At 41.9% G+C, this 27,257-nt stretch overlaps 1 protein-coding gene across 1 annotated transcript in view; it reads right to left on the bottom strand.

Annotated features, from left to right (window-relative positions):
* Window positions 1-2,323: 2,323 nt before the first annotated feature.
* neo1a (neogenin 1a) overlaps window positions 2,324-27,257 on the bottom strand; it is a 181,159-nt gene continuing 156,225 nt past the window's right edge. Inside the window, exons 14-29 of the mRNA XM_069657918.1 lie at window positions 27,037-27,147; window positions 26,456-26,650; window positions 24,515-24,610; window positions 19,491-19,723; window positions 14,680-14,818; window positions 13,518-13,625; window positions 12,867-13,061; window positions 11,069-11,101; window positions 10,753-10,821; window positions 9,897-10,035; window positions 9,442-9,686; window positions 8,855-8,947; window positions 8,328-8,498; window positions 7,073-7,360; window positions 5,203-5,339; window positions 2,324-4,565 (exon numbers count right to left, since the gene is read on the bottom strand). Coding sequence (XP_069514019.1) covers window positions 4,479-4,565; window positions 5,203-5,339; window positions 7,073-7,360; window positions 8,328-8,498; window positions 8,855-8,947; window positions 9,442-9,686; window positions 9,897-10,035; window positions 10,753-10,821; window positions 11,069-11,101; window positions 12,867-13,061; window positions 13,518-13,625; window positions 14,680-14,818; window positions 19,491-19,723; window positions 24,515-24,610; window positions 26,456-26,650; window positions 27,037-27,147 — 2,339 coding nt within the window. The 3' untranslated portion in view covers window positions 2,324-4,478. The remainder of the gene's footprint in view (window positions 4,566-5,202; window positions 5,340-7,072; window positions 7,361-8,327; window positions 8,499-8,854; window positions 8,948-9,441; window positions 9,687-9,896; window positions 10,036-10,752; window positions 10,822-11,068; window positions 11,102-12,866; window positions 13,062-13,517; window positions 13,626-14,679; window positions 14,819-19,490; window positions 19,724-24,514; window positions 24,611-26,455; window positions 26,651-27,036; window positions 27,148-27,257) is intronic.

The following is a 27,257-nucleotide window of genomic DNA, read 5'->3' on the forward strand; positions in this document are numbered from 1 at the left end:
TTTTCAGCATGTTTCAGGCCTCTCTGTTTTAACTATAATTTTTCATATGAATGTTGAACATTTTATTCCACTTGTTTTTGTACCATTTTTAATTGTCCATCACATTAGTCCTCTTGTTTTTATTGGTGTTCAACCACGTGAATTACTTTAATTTCAATTTAAGACTGTATGAATAGATTTTATTGTAATCATTTGATTCATGTCATCGATATTTCTACAATCCTAGCTTTGGGAGCTCAGTGTATATACCTATGCATAATTCGAACATACTTGTACTTTATGTGAATGTGATTATTTAACCTCATGCGTCTTTATATTTATTCACCACTAGATTAACAAGAAATATTGTACCATTGTATAAAAGCTAAATTACCGACCTTTCTAAGAGGCCAACTGGCCCATAGAGAAAATCTGCGGTTGCAAAAAACAAAATGTGTGTAAATTCTTCTCATTCTCATTAATTTACCTTACCTTCATTTACAGGTGGACAGCTGAAAGAACCTCTCTGAATCTAGCTCAAATTTCCACTAAATAATATTCTATTTATTCTTCCAATTGTTCATAGCTTAGCTTCCATCAGCTGCGACACATGGACTCAGATTTAGGGTTTAGTGATGGCATCTGCTGAAAGGAAGAGACTCAAAAGCTACACATTGTGATTAAAAAACCAGAACACTAAAGTCCTGTAGTAAACCAAGTACACATGATTCCTCATGTAATGAATGGTCAAATTTCAAATCAGTGACTGAATGGACTGACATTAATCTTAACCGAATCTGTAGTAGTGTTTTTAAATGTCATGGTTTACTCTAACATGATGCCACTTTTCAGAGACATCAACAAAACTTGAAACTAACACCAACATTACAGCCAAATGCTGAGTGAGTTCCAACACTTACGCAGGCAGGCAGAAAGCCAGAATTTACCCAGACTCGGAATGACTATGATAAAGCTAGAAATCTGATCAAACAATTAGCGTACTGTTGGAGAGAAGCATCACCGTCATTGTACATAAAAACAAAACTATGAGGAGGTGAGTCAATGTGGGAGTATTCTAAAAGGAGATCATAACAAAGGAGTGAGTGAGCTTAACTAAAGTCATGAAATGTGCTTTAGAGAATGTATGACCTCACATGTAGAAAAACGAGTACTAAAGTGGCTTAATTCTTAACATCTGTTACTATAAAAAAAACAATTTCTCACATGATAATTGGTGATTTCGGCCCTCTGAATAACTGTCATGAGTGTCAGGGAGAGAGATTTTTACCTGAACATTTTCTGCTTAAATCAGTTACTACAGTTATCAAGATGCCATGTATGAGTTCTGGCACTCCTGGTAAAATGATTAAGAGGAAACAGGATAACAACACTAACTTTTTTAGAGACGTTTAAATAATGATTGCGATCTAATGACGTTAAAAGAAAATGGCTAAAAAGCTGATAATATGACAGCTTCAAGTACAAGGTGTGTGAAACCAAAACTAACAAACTTTTTTCATGATTGTCCATCCATCCATCCATCCATTCCTTATCCTGTTCAGGAGCCTATCCTGGCTGTCATTGGGCGAGAGGCGGGGTTCACCCTGATCACCAGTCAATCACAGCTCTGACTCTCATCCATACATTTCTGTAACTGTTATTGTTTGTTATCGTATGTCTGTGAATTGTCTGTCCACTGTCTTATTTTCTTTTTTTTTTATTTCTCTTTGTCTTTCACGTCACATTTTTTGTTGTCATATTATCTCACTATTAAAAAAATATTACAGGGCTGACACATACAGACAGACAACCTTTCACGCTCACAATCACATCTACGGGTAATTTTAGAGTCACCAGTTAACCAGACGAGCATGTCTTTGGACTGTGGGAAGGCATGCACATGGAGAACATGCAAACTCCACACACAAAGGCCCACTACGTCCAAACCGGGATCTGAACCAGGAACCTTCTAGCTGTGAGGTGACAGCGCTAACCACTGCACCACTGTGCACCCTTATTGAATTATCTGACAATTTCTCAATCAATTAATTCAGCATTTGTTCTGAAGTACATAAAAAAAATTGTAAATGCTTAAACTGCATTCTTTGACCAACACCCAGTGTCACAGAGGACAAAGAAAAGCTGCAAATATTGATATGTTAGAGCTGGAACCAGCATTTTTCTTTACAGTCTACTTAATCATTTTACCTTCCCTCATTAGGCTCACATCGAGCTGTATATGGTTTAGATTCAACCCATTTCTGTACACGTCAGTGATGAACCAGTTCTATGTTAACAGTTGACCGGCCTCCTGATCTTGTGCGATGAAAAGAAGACGAGCAGAAACATTTACTTTGTTAGTATTCATAATAGTTTGTATACACAATGTATAGGAGCACCAATAAAAAAACATCTTTTTTTTCCAAACCTTTTTTTCAACATTTTTTAAAAAGCCACAGATTGTTTTTCTACAGAAAGCAAAAAAAAAAAAAGCTCTGTACATGAACAAGCAACAACAGAATTCCTCATCATGAGCTGCGAAGTAAAACAACCCGGCTGCTCAAATTCATATCATCTCTGAAGCAAACGAAACAAAAGAAAAATAATACATAAAAAACAAGACCAGCTGCCTGCTGCTTACCTAGGACACTACGATACACAAACAGCTTCTGATATTTAAAACACAAGATATGTAAGAAATGTACTTTTCAAAAATTGTGAAAAAGTGCAATACAGGTTCAACTGTTTACAACTCAATAGATTATTTCCCAAATGGAGTCCGGTCCTTTTTCTCCCCCCTGTTTTCAATGATTTTTTCCCAAAGACTTGTTCCTTGTTTGTATCCATACTTAAAATCTCTTACAGTTATATTGACATTCATGACGATGTACATTTATGAGAAACATGGTATTCACAAAAGTAGAGCAAATTACTATGATTGCAAATGACAAATTTCTTTGGGTAAGAGGGTAATGAAAAACTAGTTTCTTAGATGAACTTTTTTTTTTCCTTTTTTCACGTTGGATTTGTGTACAGAACAAGCTTCTTGTTTTTTTTTTTCTTCATACAAAAACTACCATGTAAAAAAAAATCTGGGAGTCCCATTCAAAAGGCCAACATCTTTGCATCATAGAAGATTTGTAAAAGAACCAGGGCATCTGATGAAGAACAGCAGGAAATACAGCAAACACTCTCCGCTGTGGGGAAAATGCACACGTGGTTCAGCAGTACAGACGTCTGAAACCAAATATTGGTTTTTTGGAAACGACACACATTCGACCGAACTTTTTGTATAAAAGATAACTCGTCTGTTGCAGGTGGTTGATTGACTGACTGGGTGACACGTGAGGTTGTTTTTTTTTTTTGTAGGAGGGGTGTGGGGTCAGCACGCCCTGAGTCCTGGGTTCCCCTGACCTGTGAGGAGATTCTGTCAAGTCCCACAGAACTATAAAGTCGACAGCACGACTCTGAGTGACATCCGTGGAGTCGTCTCCACCGTCCAACATACAAACACGTTGGTAAGGCTTTTAAAACGGAGCTCCCACAACAAAGCAAAGACTGAATAAGAAGACGTTTTAATGTACAAAGCGGGCAACACAATGCCAGAAGAATGTACTGTAGAAACACATCCGGCTTCTCTCCCCTTTTGATATGAAAACTGAGCGTCAGGACTCACTTGTAATCCCATTTTCATCCCAAATAATAATAATGAAATATGGGAAACATCAAAAGAATGAGGCAGTTTAAAAAAAACACAACATATGTACATGTTTATAAGAATATGTGTGTAAAAAAATAATACAATAACATAGAAAATAATAAAAAGTCATGGCACAATATACGACACGAGGGGGTAAAACAAAACAATGAGCAGGTTTATGAATAATGTCGGCTTGTAAAGGAGGAGGAGGGGGCTGAAATCCAATGTTCACTTCACTGAAACGGCCCAATAGATATACAAAATGCACAAAGAAAACACTAATCAAACAAACACTGTGTGTAGACTGCGCCGCATGAGCACCAACATCAAAAACCAGCATATTTTTTGGACTTTCTCATTTTGACTTGACATTGAATCAACCGTCTCGAGTGAAAAAAAAACTATCGCACGTATTTTTGCCGAGGAAAAAATTCACAATCTTCCGGTTAAAAGCGACCAATGTTTAAAAGTTCATTGTCTCTGAGAATGGTTCTTCATAAAAAGATGAAGTGTGTCACTTTTTCTTCCCTCTCATGGCAATCTCCTTCCTGAGACTGAGCAAGGTAAGCCGAAAAAAGTTCCTACGTTTCAGTCTGGAGTTTGTTTTTTTCTCTGCAGGGGGACGTGAGAGTTTTTTCAGGCGCAGGACGCCATTTTGTGTCCGCCAGCCTCTGGCTCCCAGGGTTCATGTTTGGGTGTGTTTGTTAGACGCTAAGAGTGTGTGTCTTTCTGTGTGTTTTTGAGTGTGTGTGACAGAGAGGGTGTGTCTGTGTGCGTGAAGGCGTGTTTGTGTGTGTGCTCATGGCGCTGTGGTGATGGCGTTCAGGTCCTTCATCAGGCCCTCGAGGTGGGCCATCTCCTCGGTCAGCTCGTCGGGCTCGTAGCTCTGAGGGAGAGGAACAGGGTTACTGCGGGGGGCGGGGGAGGGGCAGGGAGGGAGGGAGGCAAGCACCTGGAAGGAGGAAGGGAGGGAAGGAAGGGAGGAGAAGAGAGGAGAGGAAAGGAGAGGAGGAGAGGGTCAGTCAGGGATCTTCCACAGAGGACAGGGGGAGTCATATGGGTGGGGTGAGGCGAGCTGGGGGGATGCGTCAAAAGGACTTTGAACGACAACAGAAAGAGGCAGCAGACGAAAGCAAAACATCCAAAACCAAAGAGAAGTCAACAAACGATCAAGGATTAGGAGGTGGAGAAATGGTGTAACGTAAAGTCATTCCAGTCGTGGGTTTTGTTAAGGTCAATTAGTTAAATGAATTGATCGAAAGGCAGCCGACAACGCCACAAAAAATGGTGAGATTGAAGTTGGAAAGAATAAAAGAGAGAAAGAACAAACAGAAAATGTGGTTAACATCAATGTCTACTTTCAAGTAACTTCTGAATCCAGTGCCCAAAGAAAACTGACATGGATTTGGAAGGAACGTGTGATAGGTCTAATTTTACAAGACATGACTGAATCAATATTAAACATCACCATCATTAGGCGGGCTGCAATGCTACAAGCAGCCAGTGTGGGGCGCTATACTCACGCTGTCTACGTCTTCTAGCATCTTGCTGGTCTCTGGGACATCGGGGGCGTTGGGCACAGTGACTACCATCGGTGTTCGTGTCCTTCCTAGGGTTCCAATAGAGGCTGTTTTAACAACATGGGGGTGAGAAGGAGGCCCTGAATGCAACACAAACACACAACACAGTCAGTGAAGGCAACAAATGGCTGCTGGATGAAAAAGTGCAACAGCGAGTACATGAACCCAGGCTTGCTTTCTGCTGTTTTAGTGAAATGTTTATGAACTGGACAACACATGTTAGACATGAATGAGTCTGAGAGTAAGATTTTGATGGATTTTTTTCTATCAAAGTCAAAAAATCTAATTTAAACACCAAAACAAACAATTTATTGATCACTGCAAACATGTTTTGCCTCTGTCGTTCTGTCATCAAAGCCAGATACAGCACATTCTTTTGTGCTATATAGCTGTTATCTACGGAAGCCCTTAGCGGACATGTATCCATACATTTTATTTACTCTGTTTTCTCGTGATCACGAATAATTTCCGTTTCTTTTCTTGAGATTTCGAGGCATTTTTCTCGTTATCTCAGTATAACAAAGTTTGTATTCTCGTGATAACGATTCATTTTCTGGCGATCTTGAAAACGAAACAACAGGCTGGTCACTGTGATGGTCACAGGACATGCCATGCTGCCATCGCCCACCTTAATGAGGTAAGTTAAGCCTGTTTCTATGTTTGTTTTGTGCCTTTGCAACTCTGGGCTTACGAGTTATGATCACATGACGTTATGGTCACATGACGTTATGGTGGTGCAGCGCTGTGATCTCGAGGTAATGAGATAAAGAAGTCGAGACCTGCATGTCCACTAAGGACTTCTGTAGTTATCAGATTTGATCACATTCATCTTTGTGATTGCAGAGTAAAAGTTAGAAGAAATAATTGAAGTTTAGCATCTAACCAGAAGTGCCGAAAGCTTTAAAGTGTAAAATATAAACATACAGAGAGGTACATATAACAGTAAACAGGGGATGGATATGAGTACACAAAGACATATACAAAACGAACAATAATATGTGAAAACTATTGAAGATGCACGTTGACATGTGTCTGCCTCATAATGAACAAAGAATGAAAACATATTTTGAGCTGATCCCACATACACAGTCCTGCTGCTAGAAATACTCAGCCAAGCACCAAATGTGTATTAATGTGTTTTAAACGTGTTTGAGGAACGTCTGCTGACCAATGACCAATGTTTTGGCATTTTCAAAAGTGATTTCTCATTCGGAGATGTCAATGAAGCAGTTAAAACAAGTCAGTGGATTTGGATGAAGAGAAATAATGCCAGTCTGGGGCCAAAACAAATACTCCAGGATCTTCATCTTCATCACAACCTAATTGGTTTAGAGCTGACTGCTGCAGACAGGCTGGGGAGGCCTGAACGCATCAGGAAAAAAGCTAAAATCACTATTTTCTTTTTGTCTTTTTATGCAATTTGTGGACAAAAATTGATAATACTGTGAGCCAAATGTTAAGAAAATTAGGATGAAGGGGAAGAAAAATGCTTAGTCGAAATATCCCTTTCTTTACTCACAATAAGGATTGTTGTTCAAGTGTGTGATCATAATGTTCAGTACATGTCAAGTACATTTTTCGTCGAAGTTATGCATGTAAACATTTAAAAATACATTAATGATGCAATGAAACCAATTATTTTTTTTGTTTTCGTACAACTAATCTGTACCTGATGACTGATTGTCACATGATGCATCATCGCCCAGTCACAGCCTGAACAGAATGATCTGACCTGAGCCTCCTAGTGTGTGTGTGTGTGTGTGTGTGTGTGTGTGTGTGTGTGTGTGTTTGAAGTGAGTGTGTTTCTCCTCACCGGTCTGAGCCAGCAGAGGCGTGCTGGGCAGAGCAGGCGACTCGTATGTCGGATGGCTGCCGGGTGGGATTGCAGGTACGGCGAAGCTCTTGAGCGGGTGTGCGTGGGCGTGTGAGTGGGCCGAGCGGTGTGGGGGCAGGTTGCTGGAGTAGCTGGGCTCCTCCTCGGTGGTGGTGGAGCCGTGGTAGCTGCCCTCGGGGTCGGCCATGATCTCTGAGGGGCAGGAGACCTGGGAGGAGGCGGTGGCTGGAGGGAGGGGCTCCGAACTGGGGGTGTTCCTGACCGACTCTGGAGAGGGGAAAGAGGGGAGTCGAGGACGGACATAAAACAGATTCACACATTTAATAAAGAACTTGTTATGAAATAGACTGTACACATGATAATGTTAATCTGAATCTACAATGCAGTGCTACTTAAAGGATTAGTCGACTATCCATTAAAGGGCCAGTTTGCTGATTTTCAGCCTCAGTCCTATCATGCTTTTGTGGGGAGCTAATGCCATTATGGTAGAAAAGAAAGCAATTCCGCTCTGTGCTATCGCTATCCGCTTCTCTAATGGGCCCCGGAAAACCGCCAGACTACATAAAACGCGTCATCTGGCAGAGGCCAGGGAGCTCGCTAAACTACACTTCCTCAATCTAGGACACCCACCATCAATGCCGTGTCTCGTTCAAAATCATCAGGTGTGAAATGTATTCTGCAGACCTGAAGATTTTTTAGAGAATCCACCAGTATGTTCTCGTCGCGTTTAGGATTCTGTACCATTCTGAGCCATTGCCTGCAGCGAAACGGTAGTAGTAGTAGTGAAACCATGAGCTGTTTGTACAACTTTCTCCACAGCTACAGCACCAATTTAAAATATTATTCCTTCTATCGATTACAGAGAACACCAGCTTTGACTGACAGTGGCTTTTTTCAGGGGCAAACTGCTCCTTTAAATAAAAATTGCATATTTTACAGAACAGGTACCTTAAACACTCACGTATATAATGTATAAGTAAGTATTTAAAAGCAAGAAAATACTATCTTGGTGGCAAAGTCTAGCCTAATCTTCATAAAAGTTAAGAAGAAAGCATAAAATACTTCTTCAAAAGGAGAATAAAAGGTTAGTAACACGCTGGGAAAATAAAAGGACACAACATGGCAGCGTAATATGAATGAATGAGCAAACAAAAAATTAATGAATGAATATGATCAGGACTCTTCTGTCCTCCCCTGTACTTCTCCTGCTGTCCAGCAGGTGGCAGTGTCTCACCTTCAGAGTCCACCCTGTCTAGATGGGAGATGGGGGTGGCGCAGGCGTGCGGGCGTAGGTGCCCGCTGCCCTGGTGGTAGAGGTAGCTGCGTGTCGGCGACGCCAGGCTGCCCATGTGATAATGGTGGTGATGGTTATCGAGGGAATGGATGGGATGAGCACTAATCACAGCTGTAATGGATACACACACAAACACACACACACACAGGATGAGATGTTTAACCGGCTGGAATGACAATGAAGGATGTGAAGTATTGCTGGTGAGACACACGCACACACACGGGCAGTTCTCTGTCACAATCTCACATTAATATTCTGTCTGAAGAAATTTGGAAACAAAATAAAATCAACCTTTTTTAGGAAGAATTAAATGGATTCATTTTTCTGATTAGAGAAATAATGAAATGACTTATATTTGAAATGTAGGTAATTTTTCTTTGTGCTCTAATTTCCAAATGTAGCATATAATTGTTTTTCCTTTGTACAAGCTCTCTCTCTCTCTGTCACACACACACACACACACTTACGCTGAGGTGGCTGTGCGTCAAATGGCATCATCATTTTAGGCCTCATCCCTCGCCGGCCTGCTAGTGTAGACATGCTGTCCTCTGATTCGTGGCCTAAAAGGTACGGTGGAAACCAGCCAATCAGAAAGAGGTGCTACTCTACTGCTCTTTTTAGCGAGCGATCCATCTCCAGGAGCCTTAATCAATTTTATATCATCAGGTTTTGGTTACAGTATTTGCAGGACGTTGTAGTAGAGTCCTTGCAGCACTGCAGTAATGTCAGGTAATGGGTAAAATGTATGATAAGCATGAAATGTTTTGCATGAAAAAAAGCAACAGAAAACACCAACAACGTTCCCCAGACTCCTGCCATCATGCTCCTGGAAGCATGTAGGTACTGTAATCTGTGGATATTAGCACATTTCCTGCCTAAAAAATGACTGTTTTCTTAGTTAACCCCAAAAATCTACTTTCATGTCTGCAAGCCAAACTCATGAAGCTTGCTCAGTATTATTATGCACGTAAGCGCAGGCAGAGTTAGGGATATTTTACTTTGATCTATTTCCCATTAAATCAAATTTAAGTCTTCCCTCTTGGGCAACACTAACCACGGTAGGAGTTTCGTCGTTGCTGCAGGTGAGGGTCTCTCTCCAGGCCGCTGTCGGCTGGTGTGATGTCCTGCGAGGTGCGGGGGATGGGCGTTTCGGTCATGACCGGGTTGGGGTCTGGCGACTTGTCCATGGGCTTGAGTTCCAGCCTCTCGTGGTGAATCCAAAGATCGGGAGGCTTCAGATCTTTAGAGTTGCCCTTGTATTTGTGGGAGCCGTTTGAAGACTTTGAAGCGGCCCGCTTTCTGCAGGGGACAACAGAGAGGAAATGGTGAAAAAGTGACCTCATTTTAGAAGAAAAGATGGCGGCAAGGGGCCAAAGTGCAAGGAAGAAGGGACACAGGATGAAGCTGAGCAGTAGATCAGTGCTAAAAGACTAAAGGTTAAAGAAAGAGGAGGAGTATTGAGAAGCAAAAAGAGAACAAGAAGGGTGAAAGTGTGACTGAGTTTCTTACTTTTTCTGGTGGGACGTGGTGCGCCGCGTGCACAGGAAAGCCCCGACCACCACCACGATGATGGTGAAGGCGCCCACTGAGATGATGATGACAATGACCAGGATGTGATTTTCACTGTTGCCTCCCACACCTGATTTACCTCAAGAGATGAAAGACTAGATTAGATAATATGCAATAATAAACAGCTCTGGAGAACATGAAACACATAACTTTAAAGTGGTAATCTTGAAGATCTCAGTTTCGTTCTCTTTGGCGGAACCTATGGTAATAACGGTAATTGAGGGAGCACACTCCCAGATATCCAAACAGTGCTGCATGTGTGACGTCCACGGTTGGCTCCGGTTGTAACTCTTGATTTCCCTCGATGACGGTCGCTTTCCTCTTTAGACTGTTTGCCTTCATCTGAGCGTCGAGTTTGTTTCTTTTTCTTTGGATTTTCACTTATTGTTGAAGTTGTATCTGTAGTCATCCATCTTTTCTTTGTTTGTTCAGCCATAGTAGATTACTGTTTACTCGCAACACTTGCAGAGACCGGAAAAATAGCCGCTTAGCTCCGCCTACCCTCTCTGGCAGACCAACCACTGCTGGCTGATGGAAAACGTGTCTCCCACAAAGTGTGCTCCCGCAATTACAGTTTATCGCCAAAGAGAACGAAATCTTCAACACTATTACTTAAACCTAAATATGGACATGCAGAATTTAAAATGCACCTTCAGATATATAAGGGACATTCTTTATAATATATTTTAAGTCACACTTGCTGGACACAGTCTGGTATAAATGGCTATAGTGTTGGACTGACAGCATGACAGCTGAACTGGACAGCTTGAAAAGATGAAGGGAAGTGAAATCTTACCAACAGCAGTTCCATGGTCCTGTGGATGTTGGTTGCCTGAAGGCCCCGGCTTTGGTGGAAGATTTGAGGCTAATTCAAAGTGAAAAGAACAGTGTTACTTCTCACACTCTCCTGAAGTGTTTCAAGGCCTCTTCTACTGTCACATGTATTCTTTCTCCGTCAAACTTTCATGGAAGACATTCAAATCTCTACATTTCTACAAGCAGAAATAGATTTTCTAAGTTATTCATCAGCCCGGAAGTTGAGAGGCTTTAGAAACAGATACATGGAGTGCAGAGTCAGCAGTGAAAGATAAAAGTTTGGAGGGGGAGTTTACCTTGGTCATTAGCCATTTTGTCAGAGGACTCAGCTTAACAGGCCAAAGGAGAGCAGGGAGGGAGAGACAATAAAAAAGCAAAAAACAGGTTAGCCGAAAGAGCAGCGAAGAAGAAAGAAAAGAAGCAAGAGATTACGATTGTGAGAGAAGCAGAACTAGAAGAACGGGATAAAGTGAGGAAGAAACAGCAACAGTGTACTACAGACACAGCCAAGCTGTTATTAAAGCGGAACATCTAATTTATTGTCCATCTATTGTACAAAACGTTCATTTGAACTTAAATACTTCAGTAATCATCCTGTTACTAGAAATGTCCTTTAAAAGGATGCATGTCAGAACATTCAGATCAAAACAACCAGACTGAACCTCAAAAGGCCTTTTTATAATGAGAGTAAGGTGTTGGATTTGCTGACCAGACTTCTCAGTAATTTGGTCATCCCAAATTAATCAACAAGGCCTGGGAAACATCCTTGTCTCAGCTCTCAGGAGACTTTCTCACAGCTACTTCATCACGACAATTTGTCTGAAGTGTTAACGAGGAAATGTATTCAAGTCTGAACTGGCACACCCGATGATTGTTGGAAAATCCCTCCTTGGAGAGCAACATCTTGTTAGAGATAATCAATGTTGGATTTTGATTTGTGATGAAATAACAGGTGGGTTTGTACGATTAAGTATTCTGACTACGCAGATCCTTTTCTCAGATTAGAATTGTTGAATAACAAAGACCTTCGTTGTGCGGGGGAAGTCAAATCTTAAGGCTGTACTATTAGATTCTTTTGGACACTTGAAGGCAGAATAACTTGGGGGACCACCCCACAGCCCTTTCATCTCTCATCATCATCTAAGGCTGCTAGAGACCTGCTTTAGCTTCCCTCTTTTATTTGAATTTTGCAAGTGTGGTCACATAGCAGGGGTGTAAATGTAGGGGTGCCATAAAAAAACAAAGGCCCAAAAGAACATAACAATTACAATGTAACATCATCTAGCAAGGCGCTGCGTTGGCCAATCGTATACATGCAAGAACACGGTCAAGGGCGTAGAATTGGGTGGGGATGGTAAGGACATGTTCCTACTAATATCCATAAACCTTTTTTCCGTTCGTTTTGAGTTCCATCAATTCTCACAAAGAGGGAAAGTGGAGATTCAATGTATTTGTGCCACTGGTCCTTCTCATGTTCCCATCCTGTCACATGGGTCTGTATGTGACTGAGTGAGTGAGTGACAGTACTTTCACAGCTGTAGAGAGAGAGAGAGTTGCGACATCGCAATGGCGGATCATGGAGCATGTTGGACCTCCACTGACGCGACTCTCTGTCTATGCAGCTTTGGATACTTTGTTCGGGGAGTAGGCGGGGCTGCTCCTCCGCTGCCCGTCTGCTGTCCTTACCAACGTCCGCAGCGCGCACCTGCTTTCAAACACGTTGTCATCGGCCTCATAAGGACAGTGCCTCCACTTCAATCATCCCCTTTTAAAAGGTTTTTCACGCCGTGAATGGGTATCCAAGTTTTTGTGGATAACACAACTCAAGACCAAGGTTATTTTGCTGCCTACAGCTGCAGACGTCGTGACTGCACACTCTCTACATGGCTCTGGATACTTTGTTCAGGGAGTAGGCAGGGCTGCTCCACCGCTGCTCGTCCGTTGTTCTTACCTACGTCTGCAGTGCGCACCTGCTTTCAAACACGTTCTCATCGGCCTCATAAGGACAGTCCTTGTAACACATTGCCCACAAAAGCGCACACTGACCTGTCAGTCAGCCACATACGAGGTTTTGACCTAGTCTTGTTTACTTACTCTTTGGAGTGCGGAAATGTACGGCCTCAGACATCGGGCCCATTCCCTTTGAGTTTCGGGCCTGGATCTTGAAGTAGTAGGTGGTGTCCAGCGTCAGCTCCTGGATCTGGTGGGTCAGACGGTTTCCGACGACGGGTTCAATAACCCAGTCGTGGACTTCAGCGTTTACATCTGTGCTGTAGTAGATGATGTAGCCTACAGAAAGAGATCGTAAAACAAATATGTTAAAATGAAGTTGTCTTAAATCTGTGCAAATTAATATCGGGTACAATGTGTTTGTGTTACATGGCTTCATTCTGCCAAGTGCAGAATCATTTTATTCACTGCATTATATCTTCTTTTAGTGAAATGCTTAAGGCTGCAGTGAGGCGCACAGATGGAGATGGATGCTCCTCTCTCACCACAGGGCAAAGAAACACATTTTCTTTGGAGATTTAACATATGCAATCTTCAGTAGATCACCTTAAGATGATTTCATTATTCAATGTCAAGAGTTGTGACAAGAGGTGTAAATGTGTAAACATTTAACCAAAGACAGACAGCTGGATCAGTCGAGAATACAGATTTTTTTGGGGTAAGGGAGCCAAAAATATGGGATTTATCTGTGAGACTAAAAAATATGTGACACACACAAGAGACTTTAAGACCCACCTGTGATCTTTCCATTGGCCTCAGACGGAGGCTGCCAGTTGACGATGATGGTGCGGGGTTTGTTCTCTTTGCTCACCACAGTCACGTCTTTCGGGGAGGAGCTGGGGACTGTGGGGGGGGGGGGGGGGGGTTGAGACAGGACATTTGTCATGATGTTGAAACGTTCAGATAAAAAGGTCAAGATGGTGCACGTTTAGTATCGTTTTAAATTCAAACAACATGAACTCAGCAGTAAGATATGAGTAAACTGTGTGTGTATGAATCTGTGCATATGTGTTTTAACTGTTTAACAAACCCCTGGCTGGGCAGAAATGCAAACTGGTCGTCCTCTCTTCAAGAAAACAACAGAAGTTTCCCTTCTTGATAAAAGCAAAACAAATCTTGATACTACAAGTATCCGCTCACACACCTCCCAGCTTGCAGATTTAAGTATCTTTATCTTATGCAGATACTCAGGGGATTGTACACTTTCAATACAAATTGGCAGATGGATTTTAATGACTTTATGTTGCTATGGTGAAAGTTGTAGATTCACTTTTCTCAATCTATGAGGAACATGAAGTCAAGCCCACCCAGGTTTAACAGTAATGGAATAATGAACCAAAACAAAATATATTAATTGATTTAAGTTTGAATCCATAACAGAGTCAGGTCTGTGTTTGTGGCGCTATTGTTCCTCAGGCCGAGACTCCAGGCCATGGGTCTGCAAATCAAGAGAAAAATGTAAACAAATAATTTGTTTTAACACAAAACTGTGGTATCATTTTAATGATTAATTACTTCTTATTATAAGTTGTTTGTTAGTCTAATTGGGTATCTTGCCTGGAAGCAGGGTTAGTTAGAACTTACTCAGTGAACAGCAGGAAAGCGCCAAAATTATTTTCCACAATCACCAAATTTCCTTCAGGTTTCCTTGATTGCTGTTGTAATCAATACAAGTTCCACTGATAAATACCTTTCTTAATATTATTTCAGTCATATTATACTGCGGAGTGACCGCTTGACTTTCCTCAGGCGTGTCCTCTCCTTCCATTTGGGCTGCAAGAAGTCAAATGTTACTCCCAGCCAGCCAGGGGCTCGTTACACAGGACATGTTGGATTGTCTCTCAGTGATTATGCACATCGTGTGTGTCTGTGTTTGTGTGTTTGTTTGTGTCCCTACTGGTCTCAAAGGTGGTTCCCTGTGCGGTCATGCTCCACGTGCTGGTGCGGCGGCCTTTGGTCACCATGACGGAGAACTCGTACAGTGTGTTGGGCTTCAGACCCGTCACCATGTGGTTCAGGCTGGTGGTGTTGGCCATCTGGGGAGAGACAGACACACACAGATGGCAGATTATTTTCACTGAACACTGATGAAGTCTGCAGGGACGCGAAAGATCTGAATGAACAAACTGATGTTACCATTTATAACACAATAAGGATTTTTTCCCAGGATTTTGCTCTGATGTCTGATGATTATTTCTTGATTATTTCAATCATATTTTAGGCAATAAAATGAAAACATTCAACTTGTTTTCCCTGACCAACTCCCCAAAACCTAAACATACTAACTTTACGATCAGATAAGAAAAAAAACAGCAAATCCATAAAAGTGACGTGTTGAAAATGTCTGTAAACGCTTATCACATTGTCCTCATCATTCAGCCTTCTCTTAATCCAACTATCCATCCAATGATTCTGTTTCTTTTATCACTTCTCGCTTGGACTACTGAAACTCCTTGTACGTCGGGATCAGTCAGTCCTTCCTCTCACGTCTCTAGTATGTGCAAAACACTGCTGCTAGATTTTTAACAGGTACACAAAAGCGTGAGCACATCTTCCCCGTACTCGCCTCCCTTCACTGGCTCCCTGTCAACTTTAGAATTTATTTTAAAATGTTACTTGTAGGGATGCATGATATTATCGGTACATTTTCGGCATCTGCAGATTATGGCTTGAAAATGACACATCGGCATCGGCAGCTGCTGATATTTTCCGGCAATAAAACAACGCTCATATTTTGCCTAAATGCTCGATGATTCCCTAAAAAAGCTTGACGTAATGCTACGACATTACATTGGCGCTAGTGTGCGTGCAGAACTGCGTGCACCACTAAATGTGTACATTTTAAAAAGCACTGTATTATGTTATTTCTGCATCTGCCAGTGGGCCAACTCGATGTTCTCTGCAATTAGGTGGAAAAAAACACGTGCCTAATATATCGGTATCGAAATTGGCAATCGGCAAAAAGGGTTGAAAAATATCGGCATATCGGATATCGGCATCGTGCATCCCTAGTTACTTGTTTATAACTCGCTTTATGGATCGGCTCCCTCGTACCTATCTGATCTTTTAAACCCTTATACCTCATCACGAGCACCCAGATCTTCTGAGCAGTCCCTGCTGGCCCTCGGGCGAAGCGGAAACTGTGGGGTGACCGCGCTTTTCAGTTGTGGGCCCCCATTAGTAGAGCACATCGCCTCCTCATATTAGAGGTGCCAACTCAATTCAATCATTCAGAGCACAGCTCAAAGCACACCGCTTTTCCCTGGCCTTTGAAATTACCTAAATTGGTTTAAATGTGTTTTTTTAAATGTGTTTGTCTATATCATTCATTATCTTTTTATTTGTGTGTGATCTTCATAATTTGTAAAGTCTTTCTAGACTGTTTTATCTTTCTGTAAAGCACTTTGGTCAGCTCACGTTGTTTTAAATGTGCTACACACATACATTTGCCTCGACTTGATCCTGAACACAATCACTAGTGTGAATGTTGTGCAGAGTTAAGGATACATTGCACACTATGACCACTGAGGGGAACCAGAACCTTTAAATTAAGTGATGCTAAATCATGATCGACGTGAAATATTGTGCCCAACAAAGACAAATGTAGCGATTATGAATAAGCTGGGCTACATGTCACATTGCTATGGTATTAAAAACTTTAAAATAGTCAGCAAATCTTGAGTTATGTAACCGTTTGTCTTTGAATCTGCAGCCTGAGCTGTCAGGAGAGAGAGGCGGCGCGGCTTTAACTTGCTGGGTCGCAGCAGCAGCGAGTCAGGTTCGTCGGGTCGCTAACAGCCCTATCTATAACGTTGCGTGCTATGACAGAAGTGCAGTTCTCCGGAGGGGGCTGTCAAGCAGAGGGCAGTGGGATAGGAAAAGCAAACACTCTGTCCTTTAGAAACACGCTGGCAGTTCGAGAGCAGTCGTCTCTTCAATAATGTAAAAGCTCGTCTGGCTAGACTCGCTCCGAGAGAAGACAGGACGTGAAGAACAGCGTTAAAGTGAATCACTGTTGGTTCGACTGGGCTCAAGGACAGCTGTACCTGCATTTATACAGGATGTACAGGATGTAGAGTCCACACGGCACTGATAAAAAGACACCAGGAGAGACCTCTCTAATAGACTTGTTAATATATTGAGTTTGGTTAATGGGACAGAAACATAATGAGCCATTGGAAGTCTTTAATTACTGTCACAGTGCGAGAATCCAACCAATTTAAGCATCCACTCATAGCAGCAAGACATGACTCTGTGTGTCTTTGTGTGTGTGTGTGTGTGTGTGTGTGTGTGTGTGTGTGTGTGTGTCGTCTGACGAGGCTGTACGGAGAACGCTCTGTCAGATCAGCTCGCTCTTTTTCTAGTTCTCAGTTTGTCTTGTCCTTGTTGAATAATTTATCAGTAAACGCAGGCCTTTATCTGAGCTCTGCTCGGTCACAGGTTTGCACACATGCATACAACCATGAACACACACACACACACACACACACACACAAGAGAGAGAGACACACACACTTAGACAAACACACACATACACAGACACACACTGTAATCCAGCAATCTGAGATAACTCATCATCATAATTATGAATGATGAATTCAAGAATCTGCAGCTGAATCTCAAACACCTTCTATCAGGCGCGTCTCACTCTAACTCACTACAAATATTGACACTCTTTTTTACACATTACACGCCTGCATAGGACTGTCACACAGTGACACAAGATTTGCATCTGCCGACACTGATCTCAGAAAATCTGTCATACTTCCAGTCCAAACAACAAAAGAGCTTTTTTAGGATCATAATTCAACAACTGATAAAAAGAAATCAAACAACTAATAATGCATTTATACTGATTTCAATTATCGAGCAAAAAGGTTCATTTCACAGATTCCAATGCAATTGCAAACGCAGTGAAGGGCCGAGGACGGGAGTCGAAAACAGGGCCGCTGCATCGACGACTGTAGTGATTTTATTGCCATTGTTTATGGACTGACCGGACTTTTGACTGCATGCGTGAGCATCCATTACTTTGTTTCTCTTTTCCTGTCTCAACTTTTCCTCACATTGAAATGTTTTACCTTGGAGTGCACTGATCTGAATAGAATAGACTTGTTTCTGAGTTTCTGTTTGTGGACTGTTGGAGAAAAATCACGGGCTGGATTTTCAATTTCCGGAAGCAACGCTTTTCTTTTGTTTTTGTTTTCTTCAATTTAAAATTTAAATTTAATTAACATTTTTGTGCTTAATTGTTTGGTTGTGTCTATTTTGGGTTCTAAATACATTTTCTTATTTCTGTGACCTTTGTACGGTTGACTTTTAAAAGAAAAATAAGATAATGAGTCACAAACCCTCAGTATCAGTAGTGTTAGGCTGCAACCTAACTGGCACGCCGGCACATAGTTAAACTGTTACAATGTTTTTCAAATCAAGGGTGATAGAAATGTTAAGGTTTATAACTTTAGAGATAAAGAAAATAACCCCTATAACAACTTATAGTTATTAAAGGACGTATTGGACGTTTTAGTTTAAATCAACCACTAAATCTACAGATACAGATCACTGTATTTCTCCTGTGAACACCTGCTTACTCGACCCAAAACCTGCTGAGAGGAAGATAAACGCTGAATGTTTTGAGGGAGAAGTTCTCGGTTAAAAAACGTAAAGGGTGCAGAGAGACTACTTCTCTTTACAGTGCTTCAGACGGTGGATGAGAACAGATTACTGCTCAGAGACAAATATCAGCCTCATGCTGCCCCTGGGCTTTGGAGCTGCTCTGGGAATACTGTATTTTATATCATCGTATGACATTACTTTTTATTTTCAGAACAGCAATACATGACTCTGCTCTGTGTTGGCGTGAAGGAACGAGTCCCACGCAGAAGGTTTTGTATTAAAACAAGTGGTATCACAAAAGTTTGATCAGACTGAACTGTATTGAACTGAATGACACCAAGCTGAAAACAACTTATCTGAGCTTACAAGTGCTGGGATGAAGCAGGAAAAACAGAGTGAGTCTGTTCTATCTATCGCCGAATGAGGTAACACAATGGTGATTGAGCCTATGGCCCACTGATGAAAGCCTCTGCACTTGCAGTATTACAGACTGGGTGTCTGTGGCGACTTTAGCGGAAAAAATCACAAGCGGCGCCCATTTAGTGACGCGTTTTCCATCACCCAGCAGTGGTTGGTCTGCCAGAGAGGGTAGGCGGAGCTTAGCGGCTGCTTTTCCTGTCTCTGCAAGTGTTGCGAGGAAACAGTAATCTGCTATGGCTGAACAAACAAAGAAAAGATGGATGACTACAGATACAACTTCAAAAATAAGTGAAAATCCAAAGAAAAAGAAACAAATTTCGACGCTCAGATGAAGTCAAACAGTCTAAAAAGGAAAGCGACCGTCAGCCAGGAAAATCAAGAGTTACAACCGGAGCCAACCGTGGACGTCACACATGCAACACTGTCTGGATATCTGGGAAGTGTGCTCCCACAATTAGCGTTTATCACCATAGGTGCCGCCAAAGAGAACAAAACTAAGATCTTCGAGAATAAAACTTTAAAATGAGACCATAAGTCTTTTATGGAGTATTTCCATAAATACTCCCCCCTAAAAACTAACTATTGAATCCAATAAACTTCAGAAATCTTCTTCCTGTATTGAAAAAAACACACAGCTAATCAGGAAGTGTGTGTTGAAGAAGAATCTCTTACCTTGACTTTGGTGTTGGCGGGGATGTTGGTCTTCCAGCGCACCGTGTAGAAGCGGTTATCCGTGATCTTTTGGTTCTTGGGCAGCGAGTTGTCAGCCCATGTCACCTTGATGGTGTCGTGGCTCAGCACGGAGGCCTGAACACCCACAGGAGGCATCATGGGAGAGGGGTCTGGTACTGGGGTGTATGGAGCATGGAAGAGTTCGTACAGGTCAACATCGGGGTCTATTGGGTCTGCAAGTTAGGCAGTCAACCCGCATGCAAGCACACAAATTATAATGACCAAAATTAAAACACAAAGAAGCGTGGTGGATCACACGGTGGAGCCAGAACAGGATGCAGGGAGGAACAATAAGGAGGAAATAATGTTAATGAGTTAAAAGGAAGGACAACGATGAGGGAGGAAGAAAAAGTAATTGCCACAAGGATGGGATTGGGAAGGGTGAAGAGAAAGAGAGAGAAGATTCTATTAGAAAAACAGACATGACCTCTACAATAAGACGCATCTACAGACCTGTTTGCTATAGAGTCTACTGAGCAGTATAGCTACTGTAGCGCTACAGAGAGGAAGAGGAGATACACCATTCATAAGAAAAGATTACAGTAAATGGAAAACTAGAGTGCAAGCAGACACCCACAATCCTACTGCCAACTTTCCAAACACTCACACTCAAGTGTTCACCCAATCTTTCTAGAGAGAGCCAACGCTTAAATGCGTTTAGAAATGTTTACATCACGGAGCTTTTCACAACATTCAGAATGCAAAGTGGATAAACAGAAGGACACTGTACGCACTGGAACATTTCCCTCTCAGCAGAGTAACATTGACAGGGCGCATTATGTCCTTGAAAACTGTGGAGAGAATATCGAGGCTTTAAGCAACGGAGCCTGCATGCAGAGGAGAGGAGAGGGTCATGGTGGCTGTGGTTGGATGTGTACGTGTCGGGTGCTGCTTCTGTTCTGAAGCTCAAAGGAGTTCGTGCTTGTGGTCAAAGGTGTAACATCTTTTTATGATTTCTGTTATTAGATTATCAAAAATTAAAAAGTTAACACACTTTCATTTATTTCCATTTTCTATTTAAAAATGGAGCTACGTCCATAACAATGTTTAACTCTCGCCTTCTTAAAATGAGCTACGCTAGCTGTTTTTATTCACATTAAACGGAAACATTTCCCCTGATGGTGAAGTAAGGAAGCAGTGCCTGATTGAGGTTTCGTCACTGTCAGAGTCTGTCGACATTTTCTTTTCAATTCACCATCCTAAACTCCGCCGTCTCCCGTACTGTGTTCTGTTTAAAGTTAACTTCATGTGCCGTCTTCAGTTCTCTAGATCTCTCTGTTGTAGCCTTCAGTTTTTTTGCGTCTCTTAACCTTTATTGCTTTCTCTCCAAATGTTCTCATCTCATCTTTTTTCTCCTGTGAACAGACGGACTTCAAATTTACCTGACTTCTTTCGGCGGATTGATATGATTACAGTTAATCCTCCGGATTGAGTGATTAGAGCAGAATCCCTAGCAACGGTCTGTTCTTCATAGCAACGGTCTGTTATCGAGTAATAACAGACCTCGGAATGCCGAGCTAACCAATCAGAATCCAGTATTTAACACAGCGGTGTAATAAGTTGGGTTATTAAAGGGAGAGTCATCTTGGGAGAGATAGAATAATGCTCTCTTATGAATGATACATTTCGATCTTAGTCATATTGTACGAGTAAGTACTGAATTCAACTGTGAAATTAAGCTGTATTATTCCCCTTTACAGACCCTGTATGGTCCAGCACTTAGGTGTAATATAAAGGATTTATTATGTTGTGTCACGACAACCTGTTGCTGAATTATCTGTTTACGTAAGAGGGACACTGTGTATATGGGCCTGCACGAGAACACTTGAGTGTGCCTGTGTGTAAGGTACCTGCCCATTACACTCCATAAATCCCAGAGAGTTTGGTCTGTGTGTGTGTGTGTTGGTCTATAGGAGGAAAAAGAGGGGCTCAAACAAGCAGCTTCTGGCCGGCTCACTGGGGGCTAAACACTTCAAGATGGCCTTGTGGCTGCTGGGGTTTTTTTGTAGTTGGTTTGGTTGAGATGGGAGAAAAAGCTTTGGTCAGTCACCCGCGATGACACTCCTCCTCGACCACTTGTTGGTCCTCTCCTCTCCGCCTCGCTCCATTTGACACCTCTTTGTGCAGGGCTGCCCTCATTATATTCCCAAGACTGAGTCAGAGTGCGTGTGTGAGGGTGTGTGTACGAAGAAGATCAAGCATTCATGTGGTTTTGGAGAGTCACTGAGGTTTTTGGAGTGGCATGCGAGCTGCTTTTCTCTCCCCGGCTCGGAAGAATACAGTGTTTACAAGTCCAATACACTGCAGCAAAGAGGCTGACTTGCCTTCATAGGTTTCTTTTAACAGACGGGGATACAATCTTTTATTTCCTCCTTTGTCAGTGAAGACGTCATTTTATTAAAGCATATTAAACTTAGCACTCCCTCAGCCGAAGTTCAGCAAGTTTATCAGCAGTTTTTTTAAAAAGTAGAAGTACTATGTAGGTCAGCGCGTCTTTTTAATCCCGACTTGAACAAACTGGCAGGAACGGAACGCGCCCCAGAGGATTCAGCAGCAGACGATGGTGGTGGGCTTTGGTTCTGCTTTGAGAGGAAGCGTTTGGATCTGACGAAGGGTTGCCAAAGCCACCACGGGGGGTCCGCATGCATGCAGCGTTCTGAGTGTGTGCGAGAGAGACGATGTGAGGAAGAGGGAGCCTCATAGAGAGAACTGTACAGTATGACAGTGTGCGAGTGTGTGCACACACTAAGTCTGCCACCCCCCCTCGAAGCACGTTGATGTGACTCATGTCATCCAGCATCCCACCCCTCTCCAGCTCACAGAGCAATAGTGCTGCGGCAGAGACAAACCGGAGTGATCAAGGCTGCGCGGGAGGTGGGAGGCGGGATGGGAGAGGAGGCGGGGGCAGCCCTCATTCTGAGACACCCCAGGGAGCACGGGCTGGTTGTCTTCTGACACTGTCGCATAAACTGAGTGAACTCAGTAACATGCAGACTTACTGCCAGTGTTTTAAGATCATTTGTCAAACTTAGTGCACGGAGACTGGAGTTCTACTTCTAATTGTTAACAGGGTTGTGATCTGACGCACAAAGAGTTATGGATCGTCTGGCTGGCAGCTGGCAGGTTTGCAAAGATAACTACATCACAGGCGAGACAGTTCAGTCCAACTTTAAATGAAGGCCAATATTGATCCAAAATCCAATAACCTTTGTTCAATCAATATCCATTTTCCAATGAGAATACTGTACTGTGTTTTTTAATGACTTCCAGCAGACAGTATCTTTGGAATTTTTAGGAGCAGATTTTACTTCTCTATCTTTTTACTTATCTGTATATTACATGTCCACAATACTGATATTATCTCTGACATTATCTCACGTTTAGTCCCAGGAGGGTTAAATTGTTTTAGCCTAACAAAGTTAGTCAACATATCCATATTCACACGGCGGCCATTTTCCTCTTACGTCACGCTCAGGATGGGAAGCTCTAATGCTGTTAGAATGTCATTGTTTCCTGGGTTTTATTCTACTGTTACTTCCCTCATCCCCAAACCAGCTTTGGGGAACTTAAGAGCTGGTTTTTAAAGAGGGCTCAGTCGTGTAGTCATGTTTGATTTTGTGCTTCCTGTTTTACAGTTGGTTTTATTGTAGGATATTTTGTATCCTGTATTGTTATATCTGTTTTATTGCTGTTGAGTCCATTTTGTACTGTCTTCTTGTGTATTTGTTGTTTCAGGTCAGGTTTCAAATCCTATAAACTTAGTAAATCTGGAAAATTGTTGTCATATAATTGCCTCTATTGATCAGCAACAAAAAAGACAACGGATAGTGAAAATCTTGAGTAAAAACAGGCCATATTTCAAGAAAAAAGAAAAGGGCAGAACAGCGCTGTGTGTGTGTATTGTGTTTGTTTACACCTCACGCTCAATTTGCTTCCGTAACGCCGTAACACTATCTAAAAACAGAAACTGGGGTGGCTTTGTGCCGGCGTTGCATGGTCCAATGTAAAATGACAAAGGTGGCATGAGGGCGGAGCTTCGTTACGGCGCTGAGGCGGAACTGCAGTGTAAGAAGGGCTTGTGATAGTCAGCTGTTGTTAGCATTCAACTAATTCCTAACCAACGCTGCTCTTAGAAAGTTAAAATAACCTCTAGATTGCTAACATTACTGTTAGCTAGGAATTTACACCTTTCCTATTGTATGATGTAATATTATCAAACTGAAGTTCTAGCTAGATGATGCTTGAATGTTGTGGCACAGCAGCTAATAAGTCAAATATGATGTTTATAACTGGATACATGGCTTATTGTCCGACCTGACTTTCACCATCCATTGTCTTTTCAATTGCTAATAAATAGGGAAGCGGCAACATGATAACAATTAGTTGGTATTCTGTTTTTTAACCTTCACTATCTTGCGCCTGGTGTAAATACGGGACAGGCTGTGCACAAAAACGTTAATGTTTGTTAATGGTTTACACTCTCAATAAGGTTTCTGGCTATTCTTTGCGGTTTGATATCTCTTCCATCAAAGTATGAGAGTCCTTTGCCTTGAAACCATGAAATCTAGATACATCTGGCAATCTAAGGGCAAAATTCGGAGGTTTGGAACATTTGATTGAAAAGAAAGTCGAGTATACCGGGGGCCATAAAGCAGAGAGTTAATTAGAGCAGTGAGACACCCTGATGACCCGTTATCTCTGCGGTAATTTGGAGTCCAGACACATTCTGTCTGATAATGATCCCAGGTTCGAGGGAACAAAAGATAAATGTCAGTCCAAGTCTTTTTATAGCTTCACTGAATGACTACAGCCATTCAGTGTGAGTGCATCCCATAATACATATTATATGTAGATTCTGCTGAGTGTGAGCTAAGAAGAAAACAGTTAAATGTAGAAAAAGCAACTGATTATTTCAGGTACACAGAGAGCACCTATGTGTAGATCTTGATGTGTGTATTTCATACCTGACTGCGGTCTGGTGATGGCGCTCTCATACACAGGAATCCCCTCGCCCACGTTGTTGTAGGCCTTCAGTGTGATCACATAGTGCGAGCTGGGGTCTGAGAGAGAGACAGCGAGGGAGAGAGAGGTTAAGACAGAGTGTAGAGCGAGAGAGACAGGAGGAGGGAGACAAATTGATGCAGCCATCTAATCAAAGCGAAACTCTCGAGACTCTGGAGTCATAATTGTGATATTAGCCGGCATGAGTATTTGAATACAGTCGTTCCTCCTACTGTGATTGTAATGAAGGCTTCAATTATGTGCATGTAGATATTTTACAACAATTCCTCCCCCAAAACTCGCAATTTCCTACGAGTATTATTTCTAATTCATGATCCACTTTTAGGCCCCTTGTTGAAGCTTTCAACACTGCAGTGTTATTGATGGAGATGAATTACACCGTTAATTAAAAACTCGGGTAAAATATGACCTACATTATGAAAAACGATGGACAAAAAATTATATTCTACTGGAAATCAGGGATGCAAACAGGTACGGGGTTAAAAAGGTAAGAACATTGCGTGGATAGAGAAAACCTGCCACAACTAGGGGGGTCCGGGGGCATGTATTTATAGCGTCAAGCTTTTTATGTGTTGTTGGATAACACTGTACATGTATGTCCACTTCTGGATCAACTCAACTCAACTCAACTTTATTTATAGAGCACTTTAAAACAACAGAGTTGGCCAAAGTGCTGTACACACACATAAAACACAAAACAGTTAAAACAATAGAATAAAACAATAAAAGCCAGCATCTCAAACTGAGATAAAAGCCAAAGAGAAAAAATTTGTTTTAAGAGAGGATTTAAAAACAGGAAGTGAGTCGACCTGCCTAATGTGCAAGGGCAACTCATTCCAGAGTTTACGGGCAGCAACTGAAAAGGCTATCAGAGTAAACACTGAATGAATGGCCAAAGTATAGACAGTGTTAGTAACCAGTGTTTTGTAGTTCGGTCTGTGGCCATGAAAACGTGTTTGTTATCCATTTTATTCAGTTCTCAGTGTGTTTTCTCGCCAGATTCACAGCGAGTGGAAAAAATGAGAACAGACACCGAAACCATCGCAAAATTCTGTGGATCACCTCAAATGGGCCTGGCAATTCTGTGCTCCAAACCAATACTGCATCTAACATGATCGACCCGGCCGGACCCCACCTTTCTACCCTGGGAAAATAAATCTACAATTATGTCAAATCTCTGTTCTTACTAAAGTAAAAGCTGTCACAACAATTCTTTCTTCAGCTTTATTAAAAGAAAGGTTCACTACCTAAAATGATGAATGAATTAAGTTATACTTGACAATAATTAGTCTCACTTATTCACAGGTTAGTCTGATCCCCTGCTGAAAAAAGGCCCTCGTGCAGAACATTTAAGGGAGGTATTTTTGATGTCTCATTTGCTTAGATGACAGCAAGTATTAAAATCACCAACACAAGTTTGTTTTATTTAAACATTTTTGACCTTTAATTATTTTGTCCCCATTAGGGTAATGTGTGTAATTAGCAGCTGAAGCGTGTGGCGGAGAGGAACTCATTAATTCTGTGAATACTCACTATGAGGTAGAGATGAATGGCTTCCTGTTGTTTGTGTGTGAGGAGGTTTGCGTTGTGATTTTTCCCCCAAAGAGGATTTTCAGTCTCAGATACACCACAGGTACATTTTTAGGAAGGACAATCAGTGTCATATATTCTAAATGCTTTGGCAGAGATGCACCCGCTCCAGGGTCTCATCAATACCTCATTAGTGCCATTTAGCAAAGCTGCTGATATTTTTAGATGCAATCATGTGTTTGGGAAATATCCGAGCAATCAGATCAATATCTAAATAAAAACAGAATCATTGCGAACAGAGTGGTTCAAATTAATAAACGTGTGCAGACTGAGTAATAGTGGTTTGGTCTTACCGAGGTTCTCGATGGTGTAGTAGCGCTGCTTGTAGTCCACTTTGATGGTCTGAGCGTGAGGACTGCCAATGCCGTAGCCGATGGTGTAACCGCGCACAACAATGTCCTGGTTCTCTGGAGGCGTCCAGCTCACCACGATGCTGTTGACCAGCGGCCGGACGTGGAGAGAGCTGGGCTGGTCTGGTACACGGGACTCTGGTGAGGGGGACAAAGGGAAAACTTCCTGTCGATGCTTTAAAGATGCACTTTAAGACCTATTTATATAATCCTACTATTCATTGTGATTTAATCTGATTCTTTTGGTTTGGCTTCTTTCTATTTTAATCTTGCACTTCTTCCACATATTATACACATTGTGTATATGTTTGTCTTTGTGAAGAACTTTTGGGTTTAATTGGTTTGTCTTTAAAGTGCTATAAAAATGAAATGAACTTGAAAGTTGGGATTTCACTTCCAGCTAATCAATAAAGTAATTAAAAGCTAGAAAAGATTAATCCTGCAGCTGTATAAAGACAAGAAAAATAACTAAAGAGCAGGTGCTGGTGTAGTCTGTATGGACTGATTAAAGCAGGTGTTTTTACCGTCCAGGTCGCTCTCAAACGTCTCCGCCGTGGTCCACTCGGTGGCCGGTCCGGTGCCGTTCACAGTCATTGCTGACACTCTGAAGGCGTACTCTGTCCCACGCTCCAGAGCTGCACAGGCAACACAGACAGGTCAGATTCACATCTATTTAGGCTGCGCTGTTCCTGAATTGAATAACAACTAGCAATAAAAAACTCCCATTAAAGCTGCTCTCTCTCCC

Source organism: Semicossyphus pulcher, unplaced genomic scaffold (assembly GCF_022749685.1).
Source record: "Semicossyphus pulcher isolate SPU_LCO1_2020_fin unplaced genomic scaffold, fSemPul1.0.p SCAF_1, whole genome shotgun sequence".
NCBI classification, from domain to species: Eukaryota; Metazoa; Chordata; class Actinopteri; order Labriformes; family Labridae; genus Semicossyphus; species Semicossyphus pulcher.